Source organism: Eschrichtius robustus, chromosome 6 (genome assembly GCF_028021215.1).
Source record: "Eschrichtius robustus isolate mEscRob2 chromosome 6, mEscRob2.pri, whole genome shotgun sequence".
Taxonomy (NCBI): domain Eukaryota; kingdom Metazoa; phylum Chordata; class Mammalia; order Artiodactyla; family Eschrichtiidae; genus Eschrichtius; species Eschrichtius robustus.
The window spans coordinates 48,341,444-48,368,314 of NC_090829.1; the positions used below are offsets into that span (position 1 = coordinate 48,341,444).

The window sequence follows — 26,871 nt, forward strand, 5'->3', positions numbered from 1 at the left end:
TGGAAGTTCCTTCAGAAAGGCCCGGATGAGTGAGATTGGAATTGGATCTTCTGAGGCCTGCCAACAACCACATCAGTGAATTCTGAAGCAGAGCCTTCAGTCCCGGTCAAATTTTGAGATGACTACAACCCTGATCGGCTGTTTGACTGCAACATCGTGAGACAGAGATCTTGAATCACCCAGCTAAGTCGATTCCTTTCCAGCAAAAACTGTGAGATAATATTTGTCATTCTAAGCCGATTCAGTTTGGGGGTAATCTGCTATGCAACAGGATAACTAATCCAGATTTTAGAAGTGGGGTGCTGCCATGACAAAAACCGAAAAGGTGGTAGAGGCTTTGGAACCAAGTAGTGGGCCTAAGAAGAGTGCCAGTGACAGTGTAAAGTGCCTTGGACACATTGTTCACAGAATATTGGACTTTGAAGAGATTTCTATTAAGGGTATGAATAAAGGTGAGTAAAATCTTATTGGAAACTAGAAATTACATAGTGGCAAAAGGTTTAACAATACGACACTTATGTGTAGTTACGTGACCTGCAGACCCATGCATTTATATGAGACGTTTAAAAAGTGCCAAATGAACTGGGTGATTTAGTTAAGGAGCTTTCCCAGCAAAGTACTGAAGATGCTACCTGGTTCCTTCTTGCTGTTTATAGCAAACTATGAGAATATAAATCGGGGGAGGGACTACCAAACAAAAAAGGAGGCAGGACCTGAACGTTTTGAAAATCCTCAGTCTCTCTAGACAGCTAACAATGCTAAAGTTAAGAAATAGTTTCCAAGCAAAGATCATTTCTAGGGAACTGTCTGAGAAAACATGGTCTAAAGTGAGATCAACGGTGTAGCTTCTGAAATCCTTTTGGTAAGCCCTGGGAAACATGGCATCTCAGAGTACTATTCAGTCAGACCGCAGGATCTCCTACAACTTTAAGGGTGTGACTCACGGATACTCTCAACAGGCCTTTGGTAAGTTAAAGGGCATCGTCTCTCCCTTGCCTCTGCAGAAACTCAAGGTAGAGAGGGAATCATCTCCAAGATGGGTGTGGTTTTTTGTCTAACAGAGTAAACCTCAACAAGTTTCACAGGAGACCCACACAAATTTTGAGAGGATTTTACCAGCAGATACACTGCCAGTTTGGACTGGAAGGAATGCAGATGGTCCTAAATGAAAAAAGGCCATAGATCCCCAAAATTCTACAGGCAGGAAGCTGACTGAGAAAACTCAGCTGCCAACACATGCTACCTTTCATGAAAAAAGGAAGGATGACTCAGTAGTCCATAGGGTAGAATCAAGAACCATGGAGAATTATTCCCGGGCCTGGACCTAGTTGAGGAACATTTGCCTAACTGGATTTCAGAATTTTCATGGACCAGCCACTCCTACACACCTTGCACTTTCCGCTATTTTGAATAAGAATATGTAGGTATCGTATACCTGGCCCACTGTTGTATGTTGCTTATGTTGAGGTTTAGTTTCACAGATCTACCAATGAAGAGGAACTATACTTGAGAAGTTGTACTTGAGGAACTATATCCAAGGAGCCATACCCACACCTGGATAAAACTTAGATGACCTCTGGATTTTGAGCTGATACTCACCTATCTAGTAAAGAGGATATGCTTTTCATCTTCTAATAAAAGTGATGTTTGACATCAGGACTATTTAACATGTTTTACAGAATCAAACCTTTAAAAAGGATATAAAGTCCTTTTAAAAATTACCTCTAAATGTTTGTTAATAGGTTGAGAGATTGCAGTAGGAAGCATAGATTTACAATATTAAATCTCACTAATGTAAAACTTGATAAACTGTTCTACACTAACCAAACTAATCAAGCAATTTATCAGCTGCCCAATATTAATCTACATTTAGAATACTTACTTTATGGTATCATAGCTATTGTCTAGAGCATACAAGCAATGTCAATGTTCTCTTACATACCCTGATTTGTAGAATTTTTTTTTTTTTTTACAAAAATTCCACTTAAAGAAGGGCTTTAAATGAGAGGTGAAATGGGAAATAGAATGTTTGACTCTCCTAAAATGATTATATATTTTTCTTAAGTTCCCTTACTCTCAAAGGAAAGGAAATGGTGTCATTCAAATGTTCTAAAATGCCTCATTCTTCAGAATGACAGCACATCTTTCACTTTTCTATTCACTACGTATCATATTGTGACATTTTATATGTGAAAAATAGCTAAAGCAGTATTTTTTTTTAAATGTCATACTATTATAACGAGCAATTTATTTCATGCCCATGTCCCTCCAGGCTATGAGCCTATTTAGTGAGCCTTATTAGTGTAGGGCAGTGGCTGGCATGTCCTCTGGAAAAGCACCCACGGGCCAATAAAAACAAAGAACACAAGTGTGCCATTCAGAAATACATAGCATTGTTTAAAAATAGCAACACCCATGCTGCAGACAGAGAGGCGGGTGCTGCCGGTCTCCAGCCGGGCGCCGCGAGGAGTGCTACGCTGTTCTGGAAATCAGCGTACGTGGGCTCTGGGCTCAGCTTGAGACACATGCTAAGTGATCCATCCTCTTCGGGATTGTTTTCTTAACTGTAGAATTCAGTGTCTGCATCACCAAGTGATGCGTTCCTAAATGTCAGACATGCAGGTACTCATAACACGAGTTCTTATTTTACACATGCAAAACCTGTCTAGGTACAATGGGTTGCCAAATGCTCACTTTTTACCCTAACATAAACTTCTAAAAAGGAAACTTTACACTACTACTTTGTAAATGAAAAATCTGACTTAACGTGCCATTAATGGGTAGTAACCGTAAAATTTAAATACAATAAAACAACAAAACAATTATTAAAGTCTACTTGTCAGGCTGTTGGCTGCCTGAAGTCTGCTCTCTGAAAACAAATGAGCAACTATATCTAGGAGAGAGGCTCTAGTATCAAACCGAGAGTGTCTCCTTGACTTGTCAAGAAAACACTGAAAGGGAATTCAAAACGGCAGAAGTTTCTCATGTGATTTGATGTTATTTTATGCAGCATCTGCAGATCACCTAAAATCAACTCCAGTATCAACTAAAATCACCTTTTTCAACAGCACCAAATGTCCTACACTCTGGAAATGCTGCATCAAATAATCACACCTGTTACTTCTGATTCTAAATTTTACCTTGAATCCTCACACGACCCACCTAACCCGCTTTCTCAAAACCTGTAATATTGTCACAGAGACACTAAAATAATTTTGAGGGCAATGGAGTACTGTGGAAAGAATACAGGCTAGGAAGTCACATTGGGGTTCCAAGTTCAGAGTCATTACATTCGACCTTGACACTGGCAAGTGAATTTACCCCTCTGAGTCTCAGACTGCTCCTTCACACCAAAGTGCTCAGTCAGGGTTAAGTGAGAAAATGCATGTAACGTGCTTAAGCCCAGCACCTGAATGTGGCAGACACTCAATAAATGGTTATGTATTTAACATAATTTAATTCTTTCAAGGAAATTTTCAAATTTCTATCAAAATAAATTCGTTTCAAATAAGAGTGGCTTGAAAGAAAAAATACAGTTGGCCATTTTTATTTTACAGTAAAGTTATATTATACATACCTTTCACTTCCAAACAAAGCTACAAAACCCATAAACCACTGACTGGCAAAAGTAGCAAACACATTTTGTCCTCAGTGATAAAATAAGAACACTTAGTTGTCAAAATGAAAAACAGCAACTCTTAGCTGCTACCATGCAAAGCGTTCTCAAGTCCTGTCTCACCAAAAAAGGGTCAATATGGTAGAAAAGACAGAGTGAGAGTGTCTTTAATCAAGTAAAAGTTTCAGCCAAGGTGGGCATATGGCTCTGAAAAGAGCCACATTTAGACCACAGATAATGACTCTATTACCTACTAGATGTAATACACGGCGGGCAAAATAAAAAGTAGCCCAATATTAATCCTGCAACAGCAGTCCTGGTTACCTAGTAAATGTCATAGTGATGTGCTCTGGGATTTGTGCCAGTCACATTAGATGTATTATTTCTAGTCCATGCAAGTGTGCAAAATAGACATTGCTATCCCCAGCAAACTAGGAAGAAACCGAAGTTCAGAGAGGTTACCTGCCTGCTCAAGGTCACTCCATTGGTAAACACCAGAGTTGCATTCAAACAGTATCTGATGCCAAACCCACTCCCCCTTCACCAGTCCCCTTTTCTTTCTTTTTAGGACATGCAGATGTGGGCAAGAATCTTCCCCAATGCTTTGAAATGTCGTAAACTGATGTTAGTCCCCTTCTCTCTCTCTCACGTCTTCTAGTTTCTCTCAAATCATTTGCATTTTCGTCCTCCCGGCTTCAGTCGTCATTCTCAAACTCCAATTCACTCATTCCTTAAGTCTCTAAAACCTGGTCTTGTGTCCCAACTCTTGGTAAGGCAGGTGGGAATTTTAAAAGGTCAAGGTAAGTTTTCCAATCTACTTAGATGTAGTGAACTGTATAACATGCCTGGGTCTTCTACCTCGGACTTAAACAAAAGGCTCACAGATACTGAGCAATTCTCTTCCCTGGTGAACCAATATTGGGGAGTTCCAATTTACAGGGACGACTAAGGCAGGTACAATGTGTGGAATCACACATATTCGTGCATGTCACATATATTTAACAGAATGCTTAACTGAGTCATATTTTCAAAAGTTATCTATCTTTTATTCAGGAAATAAATCTTAAGCCAGGGTTTTACATAAAGAGTTTTTATGTCTGTTCCATTTTTAAAATAGAACAGAAGTAAACGAAAACAGCTTGATACATTTCACCTTTCAACTGCACGATGTATGTACTTCAGTGAAAATGTCCATTTAATAGACAACATCTAATTGATGTTTGTATGTCCTAACTTTGCGCTTGAAAACGAGTATCCCTACTACGCATTGCCTATACCCGTGGGGCTAAATTACTGAGGCCTGTGAACCACTCTGTTGTACATGAAGTTCCCCAGTACTCCAAAATGCAAGTATCACCCTTCTAAGCACTGTATACCCACTAACCCTATTGATCCTATGATAAACTATTATAAACACCATTATCCTGATTATTACATATGATGAAAGCAAATCACAGAGATGTTAAGTAACCCAAGATTACCCAGCTGGTTAAAAAAAAAAAAAAAAGATAACAAGACATCAAATCCAAGAGCTCTGACTCCTCAGCCCACATCCACTACATTTCACTGCTCACCATATATAAGCACATTCATTGGCAAAGAGCCAATGAATATATAGGTATAGATCTATATATTTATTGATCACCTACTACAGTATATGCCAAGCACTTAGCACTGGAGATGAAAGAATTTTTTCAAAGGCTGGTCCTGAGCTGAAGGAGAACTTTTTTTTTTTTTTCTTAAAGCAAATTCAGGGTAGGTTGAAAACAAAGAAGAAACCAGATACAATATGTTTTCATGCTCAGGCAAATGGGCCATTCTACGTCTCAGGGGAACATAATGCAAAGGACAACTAACTTGAATAACCATGTCACCCTTAGAAGCACCAAACGTGTTTGTTTTAAATAACTGTAATACACTTATCTGGAATAGGAGCATAGAAGACATCGTATGAACCTTTTCTTGATGGTTTCTGGTCATCACTGGGAAGACCAGGAGCACTGCAATAATGTAATACAATGTTTTAAGAATGAGGGACTGTTTGCCCCTACTTTTTAAAAAAAATTTAAATAGTTACATCCCTCTCCCAGATCTTACTGCACAAGGTTACTGCCTACCTCTAGCAATCACACCCTCTCCTAATCTGACATGATATAAAGAGAGTTAATTAGTAACCAGACTTGAATTCTAAATTTAAATTGTCAGGGAGGGTCCCTTCTCCAGAGTAAAGTACTTGGATTTATTCCAGTCTGCCTATTTTCTTTGATGTTCATTTAGGTACAACAAAAAAGGAGCTAATTATAAAAACGAATTCTGCCAATTTCAAAGTTTTACCCATGGCAACCCTGGCAAGAGAAAATGATCAAATATCTCAAACAGGGACTGTTATGATAACAACAGCTAAGGTTGAAGGAGCAGTACCTACTATGTGCTAGGTATGTGCTAGGAGCTTCACAGGTATTAATTATTTTATCCTCACAGTATTCTATAAAATAGGTCACTCTAATCTCCATTATATAAATAAGAAAAATGAGGCCCAAGATCACACAAAAAGTTGCAGGGCTAGAATCTGAATCACATGCTTGGGGTAAAAGAAAAAAGCCTCAAATGTCTTTGCAGCCAAGCCAGCGAAGTAAACGTGTGAATCAGCTCAGTCTTAAGATTACAGAGCTGTGGTTCTCGACCTTGACTGCACATTGCAATCACCTGGGGAGATTGCCAGGTGTGTTCCACCCCACAGATTGCGAGTTAATTGGACTGGGAGTTGCCCCCAGGTGATTCTAATGGACAGTCAAAGCTGAGAACCACTGTTTATAGACACAGAAAATGGTGCATGGCCCCAAAAGCATTTTTGCTTTTTTTTTTTTTTGGCTGCTTGGCGAGGAACGTGGGCTCTTAGTTTCCTGACCAGGGATCTAACCCGCGCCCCCTGCAGTGGAAGCTCCAAGACTTAACCACTGGATCGCCAGGGAAGTCCCAAAAGCAGTTTTTAAAAAAAAAATTCTAAGTTAACTAAACACTGAGCTGGTCAAAGGTTGTTACTACTGCTTCTGCCACCAGAGGTAACCTCTGCCCCACTCCTCAATATAATTAAGGAACACTATGGATGGAAGATAGAGAGGCTGGCAGACACAGACATTTGTTTTTAGTGGACGGAGCATTGCCAAAGTCTGGAACTTTCCCCATGTAACCCCTGCCATTTCCTATTTATGGAACTGTTCTACTCCAAAATACACTTGGAGTTAGACATAACCTACTTTCAGAATAATGTCTGGTGTACAACCCATTATTAAACTGAAGATGACCTAAATATGTTCATTTAACAAATGTATACCTTCAGATTACATGGCCAAATTACTTAACGTTTTTCAAGAGGCATTTTTTAAAAAAAGAAGGCCACTCATAATTAACTCTGATTTTAATCCAAGCCAGGTCAAGAGATCTCACATAACTAAACAAGTCTTAAGAATGGAGAGTTTAATGTCCTAAAAACAAATCTATATGTGTACATAGCACCGCTGAGTAAAATGTCATTTGTCATTGGAAAAGGGAAGCAAAAGCTGCGTACCATCAGAAAATCTTCATTAAATGGCCTGCAGATGTGAAATCCAAAATAAATGCTACAGAATAGAATTGTGAAAAACGAAGAATTGTAAAAAAAAAAAAAAAAAGAAGAAGAAGAAGAAACTGTAGCCTGCTTGGGAAAGAATTCTTCACACATAATCATATTGCAACTGTGCAGCACCACAATTCAAGAGGAAATGGCAAAAGACTAAATTAAGAAATGGACTGTAAGGCCACTGGTTCAAACTAGCTACAACATTTTTTTTTCATCTACTGCAGCAAAGCAAATGTTGTGTATTTTAATGGTCTTGTATTACCACTTACCACCGCTCTCCCCCACTACCACCACCAAAAGAAGGCAAATAAAAGGAGAAAAAAAACTGAGATGGATTTTCTAAATGGAATACTGCAAATAAAGGCCATGACTCAGAAATCAGGGCCTCCTCAGTCAATGAGTTCCAGCACTGGGAGTTTAGGCAAATGTGCTACTCGGGCAAAATATTTCATTGTTGTTACTTGGTTTTTTTCAAAAAGCAGACAAGGAAGTGAAGTCTGAGAAAGCAGACAAAAGTGCTTGGGACTAGTTTTCTCACCGCAGTTAAAATTTGTTTGTTGACTGAATAAGTATATACATTGATCCCCTCCTGAGTGTCAGGCACTGTGCAGTGCTGAGGATGTATTGGTGAATGTGACAGTACCTGCTCTCATGACTCTCCTGAACTAAGAGAACAAGGCATCAACCTTGCATAATCCACCATATACACCCTTCCAGTCACGTGTGTGAAAACCCAGTCCTGCCATTGTACTACTGGATGGCAAATTTTTCCCTTGGTCTAACTGCTGCTGGTGTCTTCTAAGTAAACAAGTAAATAAATAAATATCCATATTTTGCATACCAACAATAACTCATGGGTAAATTTCAACAAGTTTTAAAGAAAAAAATTTTTAAAGTAAGACTGAATCAAAACAGATTTTCCTTTTGAGCAAAGCCCAGCTCACGTATTTTCATTGCCTGTGGCTACACAGCTTCAGTAAGCTAAAAATACTTCCTTTGTTTCTAAATTGGGAAAAGCAAATAAGACCAAGAATCAGCTGTGTATCCTTTTCTCTCATATTTTTTTTTACTAGAAAACATTCAAAATAGCTAAAGCAACGAAAAGGTATCTGTTTTATATTTGTACAAATATACAATGACAGAAACTATCCCTGCAGCTTGTATATTCCTAGTAATATGAAATAAGCTATATTTGCATGATCAGCAAGGACTGTCAACATTTCACTACTCACAGCCCTTTACTATTTTTACTTTTTTTGGTGGAGAGAGGACTGCACAAGTGTTGAAAACTAACCACAAGTACAAGAAAAAGCTTTCAAAAAATATGTAAAGGATGACTCTGCTCTTAAGGCCACATGGTGCTTACTTTGCAGTCATGCATCATTTATGTTCCCGAAATTTACGTTAAATGGGATTCTAACATAGAAGGATAGGAGCTTTCCGTCTTTCTGCAGGTATTGCTCACGTTGTGTTTGCTCTGTGTCTGGCAAAGTGAAAAACCAGGTTTCTCCTCTTGCACTTCTCAAGGCTAGCTGTAACTAACACACACACACACACACCCCTACCTCTCCGGGACAAACTGAAAGTTACTCAGTTTAATAAAACTTTTTTTTTCTTTTTCCAAAAACATACCTGCAGGATGGTGAACAGTAGCGTGGACTTTTCCAACACATCCAACATCTCTAAAGTCACACTAGTGAGTTAACAGAAATAAGAAACTAGCAGGTCTAGGCTCCATTCGACTGGGCCATTAGTTTGGACCACCGGGTCATGGCTTAATTTCCCTTGAAGAAACAGCCCAGTTTGAGAAATCTCGGCCAAACTCCCCATTTCTTAGGCTACTGACAACGTCAACTGGAAAGCAAATGCCTAGAAACCAGGAAACCGTGCCCCTCCGGATGGGCTGGCAGGAGCGGAGGCAGGGATCCTGGCTTGTCTGCCCGGATTGCAGCTGGGCCTTTGACAAGGGCTGGGGTAAAAGACTCAGTGTGTGCCCGCCCATCCATCGCCCAGTGGGACCTGGGCTGGCGCTGCCAATTTCAAATGTAACCACCCGAGGAAGCAGGAGGATGCGGATGTGTCATCTCTGACACTCCGGGGTCCGGCGGGGCTTGCCTCTGATGTCCCTGAAGGTCAGAGGTGGTGCCCGCGGTGCCAAGAGCTCATCAAAACCACTTTTCCAGCCGGGGCGGGAGGCGCGGGGCAAAGTTGGCCACCGGCCGCGCGCGTCCCGTTAACCGTACCTTGTAACTGGGCGGAAAGGGACTCCTGGTGCTGCTGGTACTTGAGGGCCACCGCTTCGGCTTTCCGCAGCTGTGTCTGCAGCTCGTAGTAGAGCATCGCGCCATAGAGAAAGCCGAACACCACGGTCAGCAGCAGCAGCGTCTGGAAGATCCGCTTCTGCTTTCGGGAGCACATCCCGTTTCCCATAGTCCCGTCGGGACCCCGCGCCGCGGCCGTCCTCGCCGCCGCCGTCCCTTCCTCCCCTCGGCCCGAGCGGGCGCCTCAGCAGCGGCCGCCGCAGGAGGTGGCCGGACGCAGCATGAGGAGGAGACGCGAGACACAAAAGCTGGGCCGGAGGGGAAGTGGCGCCCGCTCAGCCTCCGCGCGCCGCGGGGCGTGCAGCCATCGACGCCGCCGGGGCAGCCGCCGCCGCCAAACTTTGGCGAGGCTGTGTCTCCGCGAGTGCCTGGGCCCGGGAGGGGGCCCTCCGCATACTTCTGAGCGGCCTGTCCTCGCGCCGGTCCGCAGATGCCGCCTGCCTTGTTCCCTCCTCCCCACTTTTTGGCCCGGCTGCCCCCGGCGGCGCTCAGAGTCCCGCCTCTGCCGCTCCCCGCCCCCTCGCGGCGGCTCCCACTGCGCGACTTTGTTGCCACCAAGAGGGGGTGCGCGCCCAACAAAGGGAGCCGGGCTCCAGGCGGCGCCTCGGCGCGCGGCCCGCGGGGGTGAGTGGCTGGGTGGGGGCCGGCTGCCCCGGCCGGGTTTGGGGGACGGCGGGCCGGTTTCACTGACGGGGCTGCGGAGCCTCGGCCGCCGCCACCTCCCACCTAACTTACGTGTCACCCACGGCCCCGCTATTCTGGCCAACGGGATTCCGGGAGGAAGTCCCACTCGGGCTCCCCGCTCATTGGGCCAGTCAGAGCCGCCGCTCCCTCCCTTCTGGGAGGCAGTGCCGGGCTCGATTGGACGTCCGCTTTGTCCGTCCGACCCCGGGGCCGCGCCTTCCCTCGAGCGCGGGGGCCGGCGAGGGGCTCCGTGGGGCGCGCGGCTGCCTGGCGCCGGGGTACGCCAACGTGGAGTGCTGGTGGCGGGGAGAGGCCTCGGAGCCAGCGGCGGGGAGGTCGGAGTGCGCTGGAGACGCGTCCCGCCTGACGGCTGGGAGAGATACGGGTGTGTGTGTGTGTGTGTTTGTGGTCCTGCCCTTGGAACGCACGTGGGGAGAGGAGTACAGTGTATAAAGTGGGAGAGAGTGGATAGGAACAGCTGTGTACACTCCACCAAGCACCCTTTCTTTCCCTGTCCAGTGGGCAGATGCGGCAGGCACACGGGATAGCTACAAGGTCAGCACAATTTTCTTGTGAACCGGAGATGCCTTGTCCACTGAGTCTTGCCCCATCCAGTGTACTATCACGGATGCGTGTGTCCTCACAGACGGCAAGACACAAGTCCGGAGACTCGAGCGCGCTAGCATGCTAGACTTACCGCTCAAGTGTACACGTGGGTTGGGGAAATCAGCTTGTCTTTGGCAGAGGGGAAAGAAATGATCTCATATGTTTTCCCTGGCTGCAAATAGAATAATTTTAAAACAAATCTTACAGGCTGAAATGAGTATGCATTTATTTTGTCATATGTATTTGTTCTATTGTTGGCAAAAATACATCAGTTACACTGCTAAGTTACATTTTAAAGGCCAACAAAGTTTCCCTATGTAAAAACAAGTAAAACGAACATAATAACTACAAACCTCTTCAAAGAAAATCCATAGTACATTTGTTCTTTCTATGTACTTGAGGGAAAAATTGAGGTTATGCATAAATGATAATTTTGCTTCTGCTCTTGACCTAAATTCTAAAAAAGTAAATTATTTCTTAGGTGCCTCAGTAATGTCATGGAATTTATCACATACTGCATACTTTTTAAGATACTTCAACCAGATTTTAGTTCTCACTATCAATAATGGCCAGTGAGTACTCAAAATGAGGGTAGATCTGTTTAGCCACAAATACAACTTAAAGACAGCCCCTGGTGCAGAAATTTTTTAGTGTTAAAAGCCATAAAAGAAACCAAATTTACAACCTAACTAGCCTGTGACGTTTATACTACCATGAAAACTAAGTGTGCCTGGCATGTGCTTTTCCCTAATAAACGATAACTTACATTATATTTTTTAAATGCTTTCATTTACTATCTCATCACAGCCAGGTTAAGTATTTGGCTCACATACTGGTAAATAAAGAAAGCAAAGCTTATCAAAGTACTGTGATAGCTCTAGGACCTTCTAGAAAGCTAGGAGCGCAACAGGATTATAACCCGGGTCACAATCTTCCTCTTTCGATCTCTTTCTCCTATAGAAGCCAGGTTCTCATTCTTTTTAAGCAAGTTATATAAACAAGTTATATCTGGTCCATTAGCGTGAGAACCTAATTTAAAGAGAAAAAGGTCTGAAGTTTTAGTTTTTGTCCTGTCATGTAAATATTACGTAACGTTGCTTGTTATTGAATTTACCACTGTTTAAATTTCACTCTTTCAATGTGACTCGAGACTGGAAACTGAGATTGGATAATTCCTGTGACCTTGTCAGAATTCCTCGTAACTAAAAATTCCTCACCGTTGTCAGTGTACAATTTGCTAAACAAACTAAACTCTTCCTCCAAAAAAAACTACCAAAACTGCTCTGGAAGAAATTAAGTTTTATAGCAACAATCCTTGCCCATACATGAATAGATAATTATCCTAGACACAAAAGAAAAAGAAACTGTCTAGAGGACTGGGAAATTATTGCTCATATATTACACAGTATGCAGTATTTGGTTGTTTTTTAAAATCTTTGGAAAATTCCTATGCTTCCAGAATACATGATTACTCATTTTAAACCTCTGATTTCTTCCCAAAGTCTGATTTCAGACTCCAAAGGTATTCTTTGCCTAAAGCTGCTGGCTGACTCTACAGAATATAATAAATGTAGGTCATAAAACACAACTCAATATTGCAGTCATAAAATTTGAAAGAGAACAAAAATTATTACCTGAACTTATCCATTATTTCAGATTCAAGAAGGGTATGTAGAAGTACATAAAATCACTAATGGCAGCGTCTTCACAGTATTACTTTTTCAGGTTGGAGTGTGCTGCTAGTTTCTTGAAAATATCAGTGTAGAGCTTTTCAAAGGCCAACATTGGGGAGGCTATTCAAGGTCTATAAATTGAATTTACATAACATTGCCTTTGGGCAGAGCTTGAAATAGATGAGCTATTCATACTGGTCTTGCTAGCTCTGTTTTAAGTTCTATCTTATTTTTGTTTCTAGCATTTAAAAAATAGTATGTAATTATATTTCTGTATGCCATATATTTAACAATATAGTATGTAAAATTTAAAAAAATGTAAATCTTGAGGAATTTCACCAGTTTAAAGTTTTATTCCTAAGACAGGAAGAAATTAAAGAGATTCAAGATCTTACATTTGAGAAGGGCTAAGGCAACATTTGGGAGCCTTAGTATTCTCTCCAGTTTTAGTAAATTTGTCATTCTAACAAAATTTGTTTATTTTCAAAATAGGGGAAGGCAAGAAAATTATAGTCAAGAGATACAGCTAATTTATAAAAATAGATGACTTTAAATTAATAATGTTCAGGATCCTAGAGCAAATTTTTCATTTAAATCTCTTTACAAATTGAATTCAATATTTTTTAATTTGCAAGAGAAATCAACACTTAAGATGATGAATTTTAAATCATATTTTAAAAATATATAACTAGGTGTGGTGATGGACGTTAACTAGACATTGTAGTGCTCATTTCAAATAAATGCATATATCAAATCATTATATTGTACCTCTGAAACTAATATGATGCTGTATGTCAATTATACTCAATTAAAAATAAGTAAATAAAATTTTAAATGGCGTTTTGGTATTAATAAACGAGTTTTAACCTTTTCACATGAAAACTGCTGAAATCAACTATCTTTTTTTCTCTATAGGAAACTTCACTCTTTATCTCTGCCTTTTGGCTAGCACCTAATTAGCACACAGGCTTCCTGCATGCCACCTGTACCTGCCTGTTTCCAGGGGTAAAGGAAGCTACATTCAAGGTATTCTGTCTTTTTGAGGATTCTGTGAGAGATGTTTTTATAACTCCTTTTTACAAGATTTTGCTAATGACCTGGTGGTAATTGTTAGCAGATTAACAAGGTAAGCCTGTGGCTAAACGCTTAACAAAGCAATTGAAACCCCACTCAATGTGTCTTGGTGCCTTGCTTTGGTCTGTCTCTAAGCTGCCACGTGGGTAACTTTGAACTATTTAAGGAGTTAGAGGAGAGTAAAGGGGAAAGTAGATGATTAGATGAAAAGTAAAATGCTTTTCAACAACAGAAACCACACCATCAGCACCACTGGTAAATACTTTGTGAGCACACTCTGATAATGGAGGAAATGATTTAGAAGGTTCTACTTGCCACCAGATGTGTAGCTAAAGAAACAGAAATTATCATTTCAAACTTCTTTAACCTTCTAAAGCAGGACCATCCAGCATACTCTAAACTCTTCCAAATTCTAAGATGGCACAAGAAATTATTTTGAATTTGTTGCTTAATGTTTATTATAGCTAACATATTAATTTTAGAAAATAGTTTAGTTCCATAGAATGTTAGAATGAATGGAAAGGGACCGTAAGTGAGACTCAGAAGTGAAGCGAACTTCCCAAATTTTCTGCTGCCTGGTTCAGGCAGCTTTTCACTAGCTCACTGCCTTCAGTAACTCAAACACTTCAGATAAGCAGGTGGACCACGGAAAAGATCAGTGGCCAATGAAACATACATCTTTAAACGTTCCCCTCTAAACGTATAGTTTGTTGGAGTCCTTTGTATTAAAGAGGTGTTTGGTTTATCCATGACCATTTTATAGAATTGGTATTACAATTTTATATGTTATATGATAGGTATTTATAGTAATTTCTTAATCGTCATGAGACATGGCTGGTCATATTTATGATGTATCTAATGCTGAGTCCTGGGTCAGATATTCTATATTCAGTTTCAGAACTGTTCCTAAAGGAAATCGTAACCTGCTTCATAAACATTCTTTATGCTCTAGTTTCCAGGAACATTTTGAGTCAAAACAAAGGGACTATCAATGTTTTTACTTAGAAATAAAGTAGAGCAAATTTTCAAATAAATAGGAAGAATCGAGTTACCTCAGGATTAAGTTCAGCTCAAATAAAAATTGTGAAATAGAAACATTTGTCTTGTGTTATTCTGCTCCTTCTCATTCTGTTCTCTAGTTCAACTCCAACTCCTGGCATCCAACATCCTAATAATTGCCTTTAGTTTCCCAGAATTCTTGCCTTTGACGTGCCCTTCACTCCTCACCACCCACCCATGTACATATAATACATTGGACTTTCCTTCTTGAAGACAAAGTATACTAATCTAAAATAATCCTTCCACCAGTCTTGAGAGGAAGTTCAAGATGGCTGTGTAGAAGATCCTGAATTCACCTCCTCCCATGGACACACATATGGAACAAGTCCCTCTGAAAGAGACCTGAAAACTAGCTGAGCAGCTCCTCCACAACAAAGGATAAAAGAGCCACATCGAGACAGGTAGGAGAGGGAGAGACACATTCTCACCAGAAACCCCACCCCCTGCACAGAGAGCCCCAATCTGTAGGGATCTCACAAATACGGAGCTCTTCCCTGAGAAATGAAGCTCTCATGCACCACATCAGGCACCCTAACCCCTGGGACCTGCACCGGAGAGAAGAGCCCCCCAAACGTCTGGCTGTGAAAACCAATGGGGCTTACATCCAGGAGACCCAAAGGGCTGCAGGGAACTGAGATTCCTCTCTTAGAGGGCTTGTGTGCAAACTAACGTTCCCAGGGACCCAACGCAAAAGCAGCAGCTTGAAAAGCTTGTAGGCTGAATGTGAAGGAGGTTCATTTGCTAATCTTAAAGCATTAGGGTCAGGGGCCTGACCCGCAGCTCTCTCTTTTTGCACTCTCCCTCTACCTTGCTAGCATTGCAGGCATGTGCAATCACAGCCCTCTCCAGCTTCCCCACTAAAGCCTGAGGGTGTGCCCCATGCCTGTGCTCTCCCACTCCCTTGCAAAAAACAGTGGGTGCTCCCCAACCCTGTGCTCTCTCACTGCCTCGATAAAGCTGGTGGGCATGCCTTGACCCTGCACTCCCCTGCTGCCTCACTAAGGCTGTAGGCAAACGTGATCCACACAGGAAACGTTCCTTGATTGCCTGGCTCTGGTAGCTGGAGCTTGCATTTCTGGGCCCCACAGGACCGAAACAATTGGAGAGACAGTTCTTGGCAGGCTACCAGTCCCAGGGCACTGCACAGACTGAAACACAGCCCAAGTCTGCCTGTGAAAAAGGCCTATTTACTTGTACCAGAGCATCAGCTTGTGGGTCAGGCTTCATGTTTGCCACACATCTAGAGGCTACAGAGGTGCTCTCAGGAATGAGGCTGGAGGAGCCATCTTTGTGTTCTCCCTTGGCCTCACTACAGCTCACTAGTACATCCCAGAAAGGAGCTTATATACTCATCTAGAGCCCCAATTTTTGCAACTGTAACCCATGGGACACTTCCAGATCACCTGGTCTGGAGGCCAGCAGGGCTTACAAATGAGGTGCCATTCATAGGACTGTATATGTTGGCATACTTAAAAAAATGCTGCCTGAGTGTCTGGCTTTCAACAGGCTGACTGAGATTTCTCCTCTTCACACATGCTCAACAAATGGGACCTATCAAGAATAAATTAGGCTGCTCAGACAATCAAAATGTTTTGAGAGAAAGCCAAGAGCTAGGACAAGGTTGAGCTAGAAAGGTTCATCTCCTATACAAGGCCAATCCTTAAGACTGGGAAAGGTAGTTGTTGCATCTAATACATAAAAACTAACACAGAGTCAAGCAAAATGAGGAAACAGAGGAATATGTTCCAAAAGAAAGAATAAGATAAAACCTCAGAAAAAGGACTGAAATGGAGGTAAGTAATCTACCTGATAAAGAGTTCAAAGTACTGGTCATAAAAATGCTCACCAAACTGGGGGGAAGAATGGATGAACACAGTGAGAACTTCAACAAAGAGACAGAAAATGTAATGAAGTACCAAACAGAAGTCACAAAACTGAAGAAAACAGCAACCAAACTGAAAGAATACACTAGAGGGCTTCAACAGCTGACTAGATGAAACAAAGAACAGAACAGCAACCTGGAAGACAGGGCAGTGGAACTCACTTAAACAGAGCAGCACCCTCCCCAAAAAGGAAAGAAATTTAAAAATTGAAGATAGCCTAATGGACCTATGGGACAACATCAAGTGGAAAAACATTTGCATTATAGGGGTTGGAGAAAGAGAAGAGAGAGAGAGAAAGGGAGCAGAAAACTTCTTATTTGAAAAAAATAATGGTTGAAAACTTCCTTAACCTGGGGAAGGAAACAGGTATGCTGGTCTAGGAATCACAGAGAGTTCCAAATAAGATGAAACCAAAGAGATCCACACCAAAACACATTATAATTAAGATATCATAAGTTAATGATAAAGGTAAAAATACTTATTACATACAAGGAAACCCCCATAAGACTATCAGCAGAGACTTTGCAGGCCAGAAGAGAGTAGCATGATATATTCAAAGTGCTGAAATAAAAAAACTTCCAAGCAGAATACTTTACCCAGCAAATTTATCATCCAGAATTGAAGGAGAGACAGAGTTTTTCAGACAAGCAAAGCTAAAGGAGTTAATCACCACTAAACTGACCTTACAAGAAATTTTAAAGGGGATTGTTTTTTTTTTATTTGTCATTCCCTTTTTTTTTTCTTCTCGTAATATTTTTTTTTCACACACACACACTGTATTTTATTTTTACAAGAGATAAATAGACTGACACCAAGCATTGTACATGGATGACCACAACAAAAGCAACAATGACTGCAATTACCACACATGAAACACACTTATACTATGTCATAATATTGACATTCAGTCCAGTAATCCTCCACTGTAACAGCTCTAAAGGGGATTCTTTAAGCTGAAAAAAAAGGGCACTAATTCATAACAAGAAAACATGTGAAAGTAAAATTCTCACTGGTAAAGGTAAATATATAGTAAAGGTAGTAGATTAATCATATAAAGCTAGTATGAAGTTTAAAAGAGAAAAGTTGTAACAATAACAATAACTACAATAATTAGTTAAGGGATATACAGTGAAATGTGACATCAAAAACAAAATGTGTTGGAAGAGAGTAAAAATGTGGAGTTTTAGAATATGTTCAAACTTGGTATCAACTTATGAAAGACTGATATCTATATCTATATCTATCTATCTATCTATCTATCTATCTATCTATCTATCTATCTATCTCAGTATACACACACACACACACACAAACACAGGCTGTCATATGTGAACCTCAAAGAAAAAAAACCTATACACAAAAAAACAATTAGAAAGGAATCTTAACATAACACTGAAGAAAGTCATCCAACCACAAAGGAATAGAGCAAAAGAAGAAGAACAAAACAGAGAGGAACTTCAAAATAGAAAACAATTAACAAAATGGCAATAAGTACATAACTATCAATAATTACTTTAAATATAAATGCTCCAATCAAAGCACAAAGTGGCTGAATGGATTAAAAAACAAAAAAAGATCCATCTAAATGCTGCCTACAAGAGACTCATTTCAGATGTAAGGACACACAGACTCAAAGTGAACAGATGGAAAAAGATGTTTTATGCAAATGGAAACTAAAAGAAAGCTGGGGTAGCTATAATTACGTCAGACAAAATAGAGTTTTTTAATGCCCCAAAGATGGGCATTGCATAATGATAAAGGGGTCAATTGAATAAGAAGATATAACATAAGTAAATATTTATGCACATAAAATCAGAGCACCTAAATATATAAAGTAAATATTAACAAACCTAAGGGCAAAATTGACAGCAATATAATAAGAATAGAGGACTTTAATACCCCCTTATGTCGATGGATAGATCATCCAGGCTGAAAATCTATAAGGAAACATTTGCCTTAAATGACACATTGGACCAGATGAATTGAATAGATGTATAGAGAACATTTCATCCAAAAGCAGCAAAGTGCATATTCTTCTCAAATGTACATGGAACACTCTTTAGGATAGATTATATTTTAGGCCACAAAACAAGTCTCAATAGATTTAAGAAGATCATTTCAAGCATTTTTTCCAACCATAATAATATGAAAGCAGAAACCAATTACAAGGAGAAAACTGCAAAAAATCACAAATATGTGGAGATTAAACAACATGCTACTGAACAACCAATAGGTCAATGAAGAAAGCAAAGGAGAAATTAAAAAAATACCTTAAGACGAATGAAAATGGAAATACAACATACTAAAATCTATGTAATGCAGCAAAAGCAGTTCTAAGAGGGAAGTTCATAGTGATACAGACCTACCTCAGCTAACAAAAATCTCAAATAAATGAACAACTTTATACCTAAAGGAACTAGAAAAAGAAAAACAAATGAAGCGCAAAGTTAGTAGAAGGAAGGAAATAATAAAGATTAGAGCAGAAATAAATTAAACAGAAACTAAAAAGACAATTTAAAAAAATCAGTAAAACTAAAAGCTGGTTCTTCGAAAAGATAAACAAAATTGACAAACCTTTAGCTAGACTCACTAAGAAAAAAAATAGGGCCAAAATCAATAAAATCAGAAATGAAAGAGGAGAAATTACAAATGATACCACAATAAACAAAGGATCATAAGAAACTACTACAAGCAACTGTATGCCATTAAAATGGACAACCTAGAAGAAATGGATAAATTTGTAGAAACATACAATCTTTCAAGACTGAATCATGAAGAAACAGAAGATCTGAATAGATTGATTACTAGTAAGGAGAATGAAACAGTAATCAAAAACCTTTCAAAAAACAAAGTCCAGGACTAGGCAGTTTCACTGATGAATTCTACCAAACATTCAAAAAAGATTTAATACCTATCCTCCTCAAATTCTTTGAAAAAATTGAATAGAAGGGAATGTTTCCAAACTCATTTTACAAGGCCAGCATTACTCTGATACCTAAAATGGACAAGGACACCACAAAGAAAGAAAATTATAGGCCAATATGCCTGATGAACATAGATGCAAACATCTTCAACAAAATACTAGCAAACTGAATTCAACAATACATAAAAAGGATCGTACATCATGATCAAGTGGGATTTATTCCAGGTATGCAAGGGTGATTCAACATCTGCAAATCAATCAACATGATACAAAATGAAGGATAAAAATCATATGATCATCTCAATAGATGCAGAAAAAGCATTTGACAAAATTCAAAACCCATTTATGGTTAAAAAAATCAACTCAATAAAGTAGGTATAGAGGGAACGTTCCTAAACATATACATGACAAGCCCACAGCTAACGTCATACTGAAAGGTGAAAAGCTTTCAGCTCTAAAATCCAGAACAAGAGAAGTGTGCCCACCCTTGCCACTTTTATTCAACATAATATTGGAAGTCCTAGTCACAGGAATTAGGTTAGAAAAGGAAATAAAAGGCATCCATACTGGAAAGGAAGAGGTAAAACTGTCACTGTTTGTGGATGACATGATTTTATATGTAGAAAACCCTGAAGACTCTACCAAAAAAACTGTTAGAACTAATAAACAAATCCAGCTAAGTTATAGGGAACAAAATCAGTATACAAATATTGGTTGCATTTCTATACTCTAAAATGATTTAATCAGAAAGAGAAATTAAGAAAACAGTACCATTTACAATTGCAATGAATACCTACAAATAAATTTAACCAAAAAGATTAAAATAGATAAAAGATAAAATGTTAACGATGTTAACATTTAACATTGTTAAAATGTCCGTATTACCCAAAGCTATCTACAGATTCATTGCAATCCCTATCAAAATTCCATGACACTTTCTACAGAAATAGAGCAATTCTAAAATTTGTATGGACTACAAAAGATCTGAGATAGCCAAAGCAATCTTGAGAAACAAGAACAAAGCTGGAGGCACCATGCTCCCTGATTTCAAACTATATTACAAAGCTATAGTAATCAAAGCAGTATGGTATTGGCATATAAACAGATACATAGATCAATGGAACAGAATAGAGACCTCAGATATAAACCCATGCATATATGATCAATTAATTTGTGACAAAGGACCAAGGATACACAATGGGGAAAAACAGTTTCTTAAGTAATGGTGTTGGGAAAATTGGACAGCAACACACAAAAGTATGAAACTAGATCACTATCTTACACCATATACAAGAATTAGGTCAAAATGGATTAAAGATTTGAATGTAAGACCTGAAACCATAAACCTTCTAGAAGAAAACATAAGTGACATTGGTCTTGGCAGTGATTTTTTGGGTATGACTCCAAAAGCAAAGGCAACATAAGCAAAAATAAACAAGTGGAACTACATCAAACTAAAAAGTTTCTGCCCAGTTAAAGGAGACCATCAATAAAAGAAAAAGGCAACCTATGAAATGGGAGAAAGTATTTGCCAATCATATATATGATAAGAGGTTAATATTGAAAATATATAAGGAACTCATACAAATCAAGAGCAGAAGAAAATCCAATTAAAAAATGAGCAGAGGACCAGAACAGACACTTTTCCAAAGAAGACATACAGATGGGCAATAGGCACATGAAAAGATGCTGAACATCACTAATCATCAGGGAAATGCACATCAAAATCACAATAAGATACCACCTTACACCTGTTAGAATGGCTTTATCAAAAAGACAAGAAATAACAAGTATTGGTGAAGATGTGGAGAAAAGGGAAACTTGTGTACTGTTGGTGAAATGTAAATTGGTGCAGCCACTATGGAAAACAGTTTGGAGGTTCCTGAAAAAGTTAAAAATAGAACTACCATATGATCCAGCAATTCTACTCATGGGTATTTGTCCAAAGGAAATAAAAACATTAACTCAAAAAATCTCGGCAACCCCACTGTAATTGCAGTATTATTTATAATAGTCAAGATATGGAAATAATCTGTGTTCATTGATAGATGAATGGATAAAGAAGATGTGGTATCATATACAATGGAATACTACTAAGCCCTAACAAAGAATGAAATCTTGCCATTTGTGACAACACTGATGGACCTTGAGGGTATTAGGCTAAGTGAAATAAACCAGACAGAGAAAGACAAATACCACGTGATTTCACTTACACGTGGACTCTAAGAAATAAAACAAATGAACAAACAAAACAGAAAAAATACCCAAACTCATAATACAGAGAACAGATTGGTAGCTGCCAGAGCAGAAGTGGGTGGCAGGTGGGGCAAGTGAGTAAAGAGGATAAAGAGGTACAAACTTACAGTTATAAAATAAGTCATGGGGATGTAATGTACAGTATGATGACTGTAGTCAATATTGTATTATTTCTTTGAAAATCACAAAGGGAGTAAATCTTAAACGTTCTCATCAAACGAAGGAAAAAAGTTTGTAACTTTGTATGGTGATGGATGATAATTCGACTTATTGCAGTGATCATTTCACAATATATATAAATATAAAATCATTATGTTGTACACTTGAACCTAATATTATATGTCAATTAAACCTCAATTTTTTACATGAAATTAACGTTGTTTATTAATTTAAAATATCAATGAAACTAAGAGTCAAACAGAAAACAAAGTAGCAACAATAATAATATCTGAAAAAAATTTTCACTAACAACTCCTTCATTTAGCACAGCAACTATTTCCACTTTTGCATATTACGATCTATTTCTGATCTGCATACTTATATTTTATTTAATTAAAATTATAAAACAGCATATTGTTTTATATAATGCTTTTTAATTACCACTACATTTATAATATTTTGGTTTCCTATATAGTCTTTTTTTTTTTTTTTTTTTTTTTGGCTGTGTTGGGTCTTCGTTTCTGTGCAAGGGCTTTCTCTAGTTGTGGCAAGCGGGGTCCACTCTTCATCGCGGTGCGCGGGCCTCTCACCATCGCGGCCTCTCCCGTTGCGGAGCACAGGCTCCAGACGCACAGGCTCAGTAGTTGTGACTCACAGGCTTAGCCGCTCCGCGGCATGTGGGATCTTCCCAAGCCAGGGCTCGAACCCGTGTCCCCTGCATTGGCAGGCAGATTCTTAACCACTGAGCCACCAGGGAAGCCCCCCTATATAGTCTTAATTCATTATACTTTTAAATGTCTACCTATCTATCCTTTTCAATGATGTAACATGTACTTAGCTGGTCTCCTATATTTGGACATTTGGATAGCTTTTTTTAAAAATAATTAACAGTGAATATTTTATAAATGCTGTATTTGGTTTTTTGTCTCTTTTCACATCTGCTAATTATATTTTTTAAGGATAAATTCCCAGGAATGCTATTTCTGAGACAAAGTGTATAAACAACTTCGTGGTCTGAATAGTTATACTAATTTTTATGTGCATTAGCAGAATTTTTCATTCAACATCACATTATTTCAGAAAATATGCTAATTAAGTTTTGGCTTGTGTGATGTATTTGTTATCCTAGCACAAGTGATAAGTAAATTTAGGCTTATGAGATGGGGAAGAGTTGGATTAAAGGAATGCCAGAAAAAAGGCGATATGTGACTAGGAATTGTATTATGATGATGAGAGTTCCCTGTTGAAAGCATAAGAAAAACGTTCATGGACTAGGGACAGAACGATAGTCACAAACAGGTACAGGCAAAATGTAAATAGCAAGAAAAAAAAACGAAACAAAAAACAGTTTCAATTAACATTAGTTTTCTTTTTAGTAAGCACATTGTCGATCTTAGATGGAGAATGATGCCTGGAAGCCAAAGATGGCTCCATCTTCAACAGGAGATCAGGATAAGGGTTTGAAAAGAAATGGGACAAGAAACCTCAATTTTTAAAAATGCAAAAAAAAAGAAACAAATTCATTCTCAAAATGCCCATTCCTTTCCTTTCCTTTTCCTCAGGTAATTACTTAATCAAAGGAAAGCAAATTGGATATATTAATTAATAGAAAGATGTTAAAGAATGCATTATTAACTTATTATTCCTCCCAGGAATTTTGTGGGAAAATGTGTTAAAGGGCTGAACTCTAAAGGCATAATCCTAGACAGCCTGGTAAAAAGAGTAGTGATAATTGTGGATAGAAAAGTTTGGCTTTTCACTCTTTAGTTCCTGATTCTCCTGCCCAATTGGGAAGGAGCTTAGGAAAAATTAAAAGGTGACTCAAGATGCCTAATGCCTGGGTACAAATCCCATTTAAGTCACAAACTATCTATAGGGTCAAGGGTAAGTCAGGAGCCACTAATTCTCTCATTTGTCAAATGGAAGGGATAATTATATCTGTCCTATCTAGCTTAGAGGCAATTGCTTCAGAGAGAATAAACCCACAGGATTCAAGAGATTAGCAAAACTTAGCCTTCATTTAGATAAAATTGAAAGCTGTAGTGGTACTTGCCATTGTCCACCTAAATTTGTACATTTCTGGGAAACTATAGTTGATTTTTAAAGTCAGCTTCGCCGCGATGAAGAGTGGCCCCCGCTTGCCACAACTAGAGAAAGCCCTCGCACAGAAACGAAGACCCAACACAGCCATACATACATACATACATACATACATAAAAAGAATGTAAGCAGACAAGAATAGCATTAAAAAAAAAAAAAAATTAAAGTTAGCTTCAGCTACCCAATTAAAACTGATAGTTTTCCGATTATAATTGTCGATTGAGTTTCTTTCCTTTAATTGTTGAGAGGGGGGTAAATTATGACTTCAAAACAGAGGATTTTTCTTGTAATACACCAATTTCAACCAGATTTCTAATAATTCTTGGGTTGTAACTTATGGACCAACATTTTCATTATGCTTTATATCTCAATAATTTTTGAAGTAGTTACTGTGGGCAAGGCACAGTGCAGGGAGGGCAGCAGAAGGTGAGGGTTTGATGATGAATGAACCTTGGACCCCTCTGTGAAGAGCTTGCAGATGTGGTGGTTATTTGTTTAAAGGCTACACTGAAGCTCTGGTTGGAAATTAAATTTCTCAAGGAGACAGCAAAGCAAGGAAAGAAGAGGCCTCATGATGTAATCAAGATATTTCTGACGAATGCCTCTTAGACAAGGCAACTGGGACAGGTTAATCAGTAGAGTCAGTTACAGCTGGGAAAAATAAGTGATGCATAAACATCTTAAAACATATAAATCTACTTTCCTTTAATTCTCTCTTGATGCAGGGTCAAGGTCTTTGCTTTGTGTGTGGATCTGTTGTTGGTTGGAGCTCACCTTCGTCTGTTAAACCATAGAGCATCATTCAGATTCCAGTTTTAGCTTTGTTGAGTGGTGCAAGAACTTAAAGACACGTGCATGGTAAGGTCACTCAATGTAAAATATGTCAAGATTTGAAAAATATTTTTCTTGGCCTTGTTTTTCACCTGATTTGACTGCAATTTTTCTTTAAGCTACCAACCATTATGAAGCTTTTCCAAACCACTCATATTAATTTTCGTAGAAACAACTCTTTTTTTACTCTCATATCTCATTAGTTTATATAACATTTGATTAAATTACACAATAAAAACAGCAAGTGTAATTGCACAGTTTTTAGAATAAACTATTTGTCTCTACTGACTGAGCATATAGGTCAGTAAGTATACACAGATGGATTGGAAGTCCATTTTTTTGTGCCAGGAGGCTGCAGCCCTGAAGTGTGGTGGGGAAGGAACCCATTTACAGAGAGGGGAAGAGCCTCCCCTAATCCTGTGAATTAGTTACCTGGAGTTAAGGGCTTCTACTAGTGAGAAGGCTAGTGAGATAAAAGGAGGAATTGGTGATTAAGAACAAGGTATGTGAGAGGAGTAACAGTGAAAGCAAAGGTGCTGGGAAGAGAGTACTTTGCAGAGAGAGGGGAGTCTTAACTGATTGAGTTACAGAGAGGTCAAGTAAAGTTAACTGATTAGGGGTGGGGTGGAAGATTGCAGTACTTGGGGAATAAATGGGTGATAGATAATTAAGGGAAGGGAAGTAGTAAGAGTGGACTCTGCTTTTGTTATGTTTGGCTGAGAAGGAAGATAGATTGGGTGGAGTTTGAGGAAGAAACCAGGTTGAGAAGAAGTTTGGTTTTGGAGTTTCGGGTTTTGTTTTTGGATTAGCATACACTTAAAAATTTTGGAAAGGAGCTAGTAGAGAGGAGTAGGTTAAGAATGTAAAGGGCTACATTTAAATATATTAGAATATATGGAGCATGATTTCTTAAGGCAGTGCCCTATTATAGATCATTTTCCATTTTAGAGGCTCAATAAATTATGGAATGAATGGTCTTCAGAGTTACCAAAAAGAAGAAAATTGAAAACACTGCCTGGCTAATAGAAAAAGAAATTTGCTTGAGGACGTAAGGTAGTGTGTGCTTATATTAATTCACTTGGATTAAATGTGTACACATGAAAAAATGGGCATGGTTGTCTGATAATATCTCAAGTAGAGAATCTGTAAAAATGTCTATTTATTTAAGAAAAGAAACTAACTCTGCTTTGAAAAGTGTAATTGGTCCATTAAAACCTGTTAGGTAGAGTCAGCTCTACCCACCACCAGAGCCTCCCATCAAGCCTCTTAGATAGCCTCAACCACCAGAGGGCAGACAACAGAAGCAAGAAAAACTACAATCCTGCAGCCTGTGGACCAAAAACCACAGTTACAGAAAGATAGAGAAGATGAAAAGGCAGAGGGCTATGTACCAGATGAAGGAACAAGAAAAAACCCCAGAAAAACAACTAAATGAAGTGGAGATAGGCAACCTTCCAGAAAAAGAATTCAGAATAATGATAGTGAAGATGATCCAGGACCTCGGAATAAGAATGGAGGCAAAGATTGAGAAGATGCAAGAAATGATTAACAAAGACCTAGAAGAATTAAAGAACAAACAAACAGAGATGACCAATACAATAACTGAAATGAAAACTACACTAGAAGGAATCAATAGCAGAATAACTGAGGCAGAAGAACGGATAAGTGACCTGGAAGACAGAATGGTGGAATTCACTGCTGCGGAACAGACTAAAGAAAAAAGAATGAAAAGAAATGAAGACAGCCTAAGAGACCTCTGGGACAACATTAAACGCAACAACATTCGCATTATAGGGGTCCCAGAAGGAGAAGAGAGAGAGAAAGGACCAGAGAAAATATTTGAAGCGATTATAGTCGAAAACTTCCCTAACATGGGAAAGGAAATAGCCACCCAAGTCCAGGAAGCGCAGAGAGTCCCATACAGAATAAACCCAAGGAGAAACACGCCGAGACACATAGTAATCAAAGTGGCAAAAATTAAACACAAAGAAAAATTATTGCAAGCAGCAAGGGAAAAACGACAAATAACATACAAGGGAACTCCCATAAGGTTAACAGCTGATTTCT

The 26,871-nt window shown here is 39.1% G+C and overlaps 1 protein-coding gene and 1 long non-coding RNA gene across 3 annotated transcripts in view; one reads left to right on the top strand and one right to left on the bottom strand.

The window, feature by feature from the left end:
* GOLIM4 (golgi integral membrane protein 4) overlaps positions 1 to 10,051 on the bottom strand; it is a 74,617-nt gene extending 64,566 nt beyond the window's left edge. Inside the window, exon 1 of one of the 2 annotated variants that reach the window (XM_068546202.1) lies at positions 9,479 to 10,051. In XM_068546202.1, coding sequence (XP_068402303.1) covers positions 9,479 to 9,665 — 187 coding nt within the window. In that variant the 5' untranslated portion in view covers positions 9,666 to 10,051. The remainder of the gene's footprint in view (positions 1 to 9,478) is intronic. The other variant, XM_068546201.1, reaches the window with a different exon arrangement.
* Positions 10,052 to 10,506: 455 nt separating this feature from the next.
* LOC137765757 (uncharacterized) lies at positions 10,507 to 24,825 on the top strand. The gene is made up of 4 exons (XR_011074250.1): positions 10,507 to 10,625; positions 13,435 to 13,545; positions 14,902 to 15,053; positions 24,699 to 24,825. It is a non-coding gene; the product is annotated as an uncharacterized lncRNA (long non-coding RNA).
* The last annotated feature ends 2,046 nt before the right edge of the window (positions 24,826 to 26,871 follow it).